At 38.4% G+C, this 8306-nt stretch overlaps 1 protein-coding gene across 10 annotated transcripts in view; it reads left to right on the top strand.

The window, feature by feature from the left end:
• Mia2 (MIA SH3 domain ER export factor 2) overlaps positions 1 to 8306 on the top strand; it is a 119447-nt gene extending 111141 nt beyond the window's left edge. For all 10 annotated transcript variants that reach the window (XM_029561577.1, XM_029561576.1, XM_029561575.1 and 7 more), the window contains 3 exons: positions 5158 to 5216; positions 6175 to 6427; positions 7766 to 8306. In XM_029561577.1, the coding sequence (XP_029417437.1) occupies positions 5158 to 5216; positions 6175 to 6427; positions 7766 to 7929 (476 nt within the window). In that variant the 3' untranslated portion in view covers positions 7930 to 8306. The remainder of the gene's footprint in view (positions 1 to 5157; positions 5217 to 6174; positions 6428 to 7765) is intronic.

Here is an 8306-nt window from a genome sequence, read left to right as displayed (position 1 = left end):
GCACGCCTTTAATCCCAGCACTCCAGAGGCAGAGGCAGGTGGATCTCTGTGAGTTCGAGGCCAGCCTGGTCTATATAGTGAGTTCAGGACAGCTGGGGCTACAGGGAGACCCTGTTTCAAAAAGACCAAAAGAAAAAAAAAAAATCCTTTGGGTATATGCCCAGGACTGTAATAGCTGGTCTTATGGTAGGTCTCTGTTTACTTTTTTGAGAAACTTCCAGACTGATTTCCAGAGTGGCTGCACAGGCAGTATATAAGTTCCCTTCCCCATACCCAGCCAGCATTTGTCACCATTGGTATTCCTGATGATGGATGTTCTGACTGGAGTGAGATGGAATCTTACGTAGTTTTTTTTTTTTTTTGGTCTTTTTGAGACAGGGTCTCCCTGTAGCCCCAGCTGTCCTGGAACTCACTGTGTAGACCAGGCTGGCCTTGAATTCACACAGATCCGCCTGCCTCTGCCTCCCGAGTGCTGGGATTAAAGGTGTGCGCCACCACACCCGGCTACGTAGTTTTAATCTTCATTTCCCTGATGGCTAAGGATGCCCACCATCTTTTAAAGTTTTTAATAGTCATTTATATTTCTTCTTTTGAGAACTTCCTGTTCAGTTCCATGCTTGATTGTTTGTTTGTTTGTTTGTTTATTTATTTATTTATTTATTTAATCTGCATAACTTTTGCCTGCATGTAATAATTGCACCCATGTTTCACAGTGCCTACAGGGGCCAGAAGAGGGTGTCAGAATCCCTGGAATTGGAGTTATGGATGGTTGTTAGGAGCTGGGAACTGAACTTGGGTCCTCTGCAAGAGCAGCCAGGGCTTTTCACTTCTGAGCCACCTCTTCAGCCCCGCACCCCACCCCTGACCATTTTTTAATTGGGGTGTTTTCCTGGTGTTTAGTTTTTTTGAATTCTTTGTATATTCTAGACTCTAACTGTCTGTCAGATATATAACTGGCAAAGATTTTCTCCCATTCTGTGGGCAGCTGCTTCACTTGATTGATTGTTTCCTTTGCTGTACAGAATCCTTTTAGTTTCATGAGATCAGGTCTTATTCCATTAGCTACCAGATTCCTATGTAGAAAGCCCGTACTTGTGCCTGTAATTTGAAGTGTGTTCCCTACTTTTTCCTCTAGCAGTTTGAGGGTATTAATCAGATCTTATGTTGAAATCCTTGATCCATTTGGAGTTGAGTTTGGGCAAGGTGAGAGATAAGGATCTACTTTCATTCTTCTGCATATTGAAATCCAGATTCCCCAGCACCATTTGTTGAAGGTGCTGTCTTTTCTCCAATGTATATTTTTGGTGTCTTTGTCAAAGATCAGGTAGCTCTAGTTATTTGGAGTTATATCTGGGTCTTCTATTTCAATGATTTATGTGTCTGTTTTTGTGACTCTGGTACAATTATAAATAAGTATGGCGATGCCTCCTACAATATTCTGTTTGTTCAGGATTTAGGTATCCTTGAACCTTTATGCTTCTATATAAATTTTGAGGCTGATTTTTGTATGTCTGTGAAAAAAGGTTCTGGTATTTTGATTGGAATCATATTGAATCTTTAGATTGCTTTTGGTAGGATGCTCATTTTCACAGTATTAATACTGCCATTCCATGAGCATGGGAAGTCTTTCCAACTTCTGATGTCTTCTTCAGTTTCTTTCTTTAGTGACTTAAAGTTTTCATTGTAGAGATCTTTGATTTCCTTGGTTAAATTTATTCCTAGGGATTTTATGTTTATATGTATGTATATATATGTAAATATATTTATTTATTTAGTGGCTATTGTGAATGGGATTTTTCCCTGATTTCTTTTTCAGTATGTTTGTCTTTTTTTTTTTGGTGTTTTTGAGACAGGGTCTCCTTGTAGCCCCAGCCAGCCTGGAACTTACTATGTAGACCAGGCTGGCCTTGAACTCGCAGAGATCTGCCTGCTTCTGCCTCCCCTGCCTCCGCCTCCTGAGTGCTGGGACTAAAGCATGCACCACCAGGCCTGGCTTTCTTTTTCCTTCCCTCCCTGCCTCCCTGCCTCCCTGCCTCCCTGCCTCCCTCCCTCCCTCCCTTCCTCCCTCCCTCCTAGCAACTCAACATGTAGACCAGACTGGCCTCAAACCCACAGAGATCTGCCAGATTCTGCCTCCTGAGTGCTGGGACTAAAGAAAGGCATGTACCACCATGCCCAGAAATGTGTGTTAATTTTGTAACCTGCCACTTTGCTGAAAGTATTAGTTCTAAGAGTTTTTTGGTGGAGTCTTTAGGAAATAATAATCATCTGCAAATGGGAATAATTTGAATTCTTTACCAACTCATATCCCTTTTCCTGTCTTTTATCTTACTGGTTTCGCTGACTTCAAGCACTGTATTGAGTAGGAAGAGAGAGAGGATATCTTTACCTTGCTCCTAGTCTTACTGGGAGGGCTTTGAGTTTTTTCCATTTAATATGATGTTGGCTATAGGTTTGTCATGTGTAGCTTATTATGTTGAGGTATGCTTCCTCTATCCCTAGTCTCTCCGTGTCCCTTCCCTCCCTCCCTCCCTCCCTTCCTTTTGATTGATTTATTTTTATTTTGTGTGTATGAATGCTTTAATGCATATATGTAAGTACACCCATGTTCTGCAATGCCCATGGAAGCCAGAAGAGGGCATCCTGGATCCTCTGGACCTGGAGTCACAGATGGTTGTTAGCTGCCATGTGGGTGCTGGGAATTGAAACTGGGTCCTCTGAAAGAGTAGCCAGTGCTCTAAATTACTGAGCCATCTCTCCAGCCCCTCCATGACTTTTATAATGAAGGATATTGGATTTTGTCAAAGAACCTTTCTGCATCTAATGAGATGGTCATGTAATTCTATCTTTGGTCTATGTGATAAATAACATTTACTGATTTATGTATGTTGTACCATCCCTGAATTTCTGAATAAAGCCAACTTATTTGTGATGAATGACTTTTTTGATATGATCTTGGATTTGGTTTACAAGTATTTTTAATTTTTGCACCCACTTTCATTGGGAAGACTGATAATTTTTGTTGTGTCTTTATCTGGTTTGGGCTTCATAAAAAGAGTTTAGAAAGCTGTTTTACAGAATAACTTTAGTATTACTGGTGTTAAGTCTTTGAACTTTTGTAGATCTCTTCTGTGAGACTACCTGGTCCTGGACTTTTTTAGTTGGAAGACTTTATTACTGCTTCAATCTCATTCCTGGCTATGGACTTGTTTAAATTTTTATTTTGTATTGGTTTAATTTTGGTATGTTGTGTGCCTCTAGAAATTTATCTATTTCTTTTAGATTTTCCAATATAATGGAATAGAGATTTTTTAATTATGTCATTATGACCTTCAAATTTCACTGATCTCTTTTGTAATGTTCCCCTTTTCATTTCTAATTTTATTAATTTGGACCTTCTCTGCTTTTGGCTAATAATGCAAGGGTATGCTAATCGTGTTTGTCTTTTCAAAAAGCCAACTTTATTTCATTGATTATTTGTAATTTTTTTTTTTGTTTCTGTTTCATTAATTTCAGCCCTGATTATCTCTTTCCATCTACTCTTTTTGGGTGCTGTCTATTCTTGGTTTCCTAAGGCCTTAAATATGAATCATTAAATTTATTAATTTGAGATCTTATTTTTAAAGAATATTTTATGTATTTTTATTTTCATGTGTATGAGTATATTGTTTGAATGTATGTAAGTGCACCCATTTGTGCAATGCCTGCAGAGGTCAGAAAAGTGTCAAATTCCCCTGGAACTGGAGTTATGGACAGTTGTTAGCTGCCATGTGGGTGCTGAGAATCGAACCCGGGTCCTCTGCAAGGGCAGTCAGTGCTCTTAACTGCTGAGCCATCTCTCCAGCCCCGACATCTAATTTTTTGATGTAGGTACATAGTGCTATAATCTTCCCTCTTAGGACTGCCTTCATTATGTTCAATAGATTTTGGTATGCTGTATTTTAATTTTCATTCAATTATAGAATTAAATTTTTTTTCTTGGTTTCTTCCTTAATTATCAGTAGTGTGATGTTTAGTCTCCATGAACTTGTGTACTTTCTGGTCTCTATTGTTGTTGATATCTAACTTTATTGTGATCAGATAGAATGAAAGATGCTATTTCAATTTTCTTGTATTTTTTGAGACTTGCTTTGGGACCTAATATAGGATGGATTTCTTTTTTAGAAACTTTAATGTGCTGCTGAGAAGAATGCATATTCTTTAGTGCCTAGGTAGAATGTTCTCTAGGTGTCTGCTAGGTCCATCATCAGTGTTCTCTGTTTAGTTTTTGTTCAGATGATGTCCATTGGTGAGAATGGAGTATTGAAGTCACCTGGTATCACTATGTTGGGGTTAATGAGATCAGTGGTAGTATGTCTTTTATGAAACTGGGGGCACCTGTGTTTAATGTGTGTATGTTTAGAATTGTAATATCCTTTTAGTGGTCTTTTCCTTTAATAAATATAAAGTGACCTTCCTTATCTCTTCTGATAGTTTTAGTTCGAAGTCCATTTTGTCAGATACTAGAATAACTATGCCTGCTTGTTCACTAGTTCCATTTGCTTAGACTATCCTTTTCCATTCTTTTACCCTAAGGTGGTGTCTGTCATTGATGTTGAGGTATGTTTCTTGGAGGCAGCAAAAAGATGGATCCTATTTTCTAATCCACTTTGCTAGTCTGTGTCCTTATTGGGGGAATTGAGACCATTAATATTCAGAGTTACTATTGAGATATGTATATTAATTCCTCTCCTTTTGTTATTTTGTGGCATTTTCTTAGACCTGTTTTGATGAACTGTCCTGGCATTGTTTATTCCCTATGACCTCTTGGGATAAATTCAAATGTCTAGTCTGTTACTTCTGGAGGAATAAGAAAAGAAAGAAGAACAGGGGAAAGGAGGGAAAACAGGAAGGAAGGAAGAGGCGTGCTACCTCCCAGATGTTCCCTTATACTGCAGCAAGACTGCCTAGGAACCAGCTGGAGAAGATATTGCCACACTGTTGCAGAATGCTTATTGTGCTGAATTTCCATAGGCCTTAGACTGCTCTTGTGGGATGCTGATGTCAAGCTGGTTTTCTGTACCAACAGGGGTTGTGGGACAATAGAAATATTATTTGTAATCTGAAAATGATCTAGGAATGAGAAATCAATGCATTTTTCTTTTCTTTTTTTTCTAGATGGACCAGTGTCTTCAGAAATGGAATCCAGTAGAAGTGATACCAAAGATGATCTTGGTGTAAGTATTGAAGTGGAATTTTACCTGTGTATCCACATCCAATCTCTTTGCTTACTACAGCAGAGTTAGAGCTGATCTACTTTGCAATGTTAATACAGTCTACTTCTACTTAAGGTGTATCTTTTCTGACTTGTAACCTATGATGAAACAGTACAAACGACAAGCCAGGTGTGGTGGTCTATGTAATTCTCAAATTTGTCAGGCTGTGATAGAATTGTGAGTTCAAAGCTAGGCCGGGATACCTAGGGAGATCTTATCTCAAAAAACAAAACAAGAGAACCCTGATAGCTCTTACTTTAAAAAAGTACAGGGGTGGAGAGATGGCTTAGTGGTTAAGAGCCCTGGCTGTTCTTGCACAACTTTCAGGTCCAAATCCCAGCACCCACATCGTGGCTAACAGCCATCCAAAACTCCAGTTTCAGGGGATCTGAACCCTCTTCTGTCCTCCACTGGTCCTGCACGACACAGGTGCACTTAATACCCACACATGCAGGCATAACACTAATACATGTAAAAATAATTAAATTAAAAAAAATTTTTTTAAAGTACAACTTGAGGGGGTTTTAAAATTAGTTTACTAACTGAACACAGTTTTAGATTTTTCTCCCTTGAATTTTTATTTGAGTGTTAAAATATAATGTTGATTTTGGTCATTTTGAAAATATCAACATACTTACGATCTTTCTTTTTTTAGTATATGTAATAAAAGTATATATTTTGATACTCTTGAACTAAACTGGTGTTTTATCTTGGCCTAGAATATTACTACTTTGATTAAAGTTATTTTCTGTTGAGTGAGAAAACCATGGAATGTGGAAAATTCTTTTCTGTCGCTTACTAGACTGTCACAGACTGCTTTCTGCATAAGTGCCTTCAAGTTTTCCTCTAAGCCTGATTTTCAGGAAAAGCACAATAAATTGTGTCGCTTCTGTGACTGCTGTATCTGAATCTGTTACAGAATTCAAATGTGCCTCATTCACCTCTTCCTGCGGAAAGTGAAGCGGCCGGCCCTGTCTTTGGTTCCCCACCCTTTCCTCCAGTCCGAGAGCCGTTGTTTCCAGTGGATCCAAGGAGCCAGTTCGTGAGGAGGGGACCTCCTTTTCCTCCTCCTCCTCCTCCTCCTCCTCCTCCAGGAAATATCATGTATGGAGCCCCTCGAGATTATTTTCCACCAAGAGATTTCCTTGGTCCGCCACCTCCCCCATTCCCAGGTAAGCCATCATCAGGAACTCAATGAAACTTCAACTTGATTCATCTTTTAAAAAAAATATTTTATTATTTTTATTTTATGTGTTTGAGTGTATTTCCTGCATGTATGTGAGTGCACCCGGTCATGCAATGCCTGCGGAGATCAGAAGAGGGCATCCAATTCCCCTGGAACTGAGTTACAGTTATTAAGCTGCCATGTGGATGCTGGGAATTGAACCTGGATCCTCTGAAAGAGCAACCAGTGCTCTTAACTGCTGAGCCATCTTTTCAGCCACAACCTGATTCATCTTAACAAATGTGGAATTATATCTATATGGTGATAGTTCCAAAAAATCATTGATTTTTGCAGGAGTTTTATGTTAAAATTAAAATTACTTATAATGTATTATACTAGAAATGCTAGAAATTTATTGTGACATTTAAAATAATTATAATTTATATTTTAGTCTTAAGATTACTGACTGAAGTAATTTACAGTCTAAGATGTGGTACTCATGTGTGGCCTACCTGTTGAGTAGTAAAGGAAATGAATACTAGTGTCTACCATGTGCCCCAGTATATGTTCTGAGTGCTGGAGCTAGGGAGCTCTGTGTGTGTGTGTGTGTGTGTGTGTGTGTGTGTGTGTGTGTGTGTGTGTATGTATGTACACGTGCTTACGGAGGCGGAGGCCAGAAGGCAGCATTGGGTTCCCTGGAACTTGATTACAGGCTGTAATGAGCCTCCTGATGTGGGTGCTGGGAACCAAATTCTGGTCCTCTGGAAGAGCAGGAAGCACTCCTAACCAGTAAGCCATCTCTCCAGCCCACAGCCTCATCTGAAAACAGAAGTAGTTTTTTGTTTTTGTAGCCACACTTTACCAGTTAGAAACATAGTTTGTACAAAAGAAATCTGTTTACCAAATAATAGGCAAAAGCCTCATCAGTTGTCTTATGTAGCCCTCTGATTCCCCTCCTTAAAGTTCAAGATGAATTAAACTAGTTCAAGATGAATTAAACTGACTTTTGTTTGGGGAGTTTGAATATGCTCTTTAGTGCAGCTGAAAATGTTTTTAATATAATGTCAAGTGAGAATCACCGATTTGAAAAGGTGTTTTAAAGTAAGTTTCGAGTATATTGTGTAAATGATAAGATAGGATAAACCTCTAAAATAATGAAGTTCTTATTAATTAAATGTAGTTGAAGAAAGTACATTTTTTTAACCTCAAAATTAGTTTGTTAGATCAAGTAATCTGTGTCAGTGTTTGACTGTAAGAAAAGCTGCAGGAAGCTATAGGCTAGTGGTTTAATAAGGCTTCAGTACAGGTTAAGTAAAGACTGCCTTTTATTAATCTTGTTGAACAGTGAGAAATATGTATGCACCGAGGGGCTTTCCGCCTTATCTTCCCCCAAGAGCCGGATTCTTCCCCTCACCCCCACATCCTGAAGGTAGAAGTGAGCACCCCTCTGAGCCCATCCCACCTTTCAGTGGACCTGCCGCAGAACCTTCAGAACCACAAGAAACCTGACAGTGGCATTTGATTTCCTCAAAAGTAATTGACTTTTCTCTTGTTTTCAGTTTAAGTAACTGCTGTCACTTAAGTGATTACATTTTTGCTCAAATTGAAGTTTAATGGAATTATAATTCTCAGGATAGTATTTTGTAAATAAAGATGATTTAAATATGAATCATACGAATAAATTATTTCCATTGTATTTTATTCCAGATAGTTTGATTATCCAACCCACTATTACATACACAATAATGGCAATTTTATATATGTAATCTTACACTGGGATATTTTAAACTCCAAAGGCTATGTCTTTATGCTGGAAATGTCTTCACTGTGGTTGTGGATAAATGTGAAAGCAACTTTATGCTTAAATAAATTTTAATAGATTTAAA

This window comes from Nannospalax galili, unplaced genomic scaffold, assembly GCF_000622305.1.
Source record: "Nannospalax galili isolate Female #2095 unplaced genomic scaffold, S.galili_v1.0 scaffold1594, whole genome shotgun sequence".
Classification (NCBI taxonomy): domain Eukaryota; kingdom Metazoa; phylum Chordata; class Mammalia; order Rodentia; family Spalacidae; genus Nannospalax; species Nannospalax galili.
This window is presented reverse-complemented; position numbering and strand designations above follow the sequence as displayed.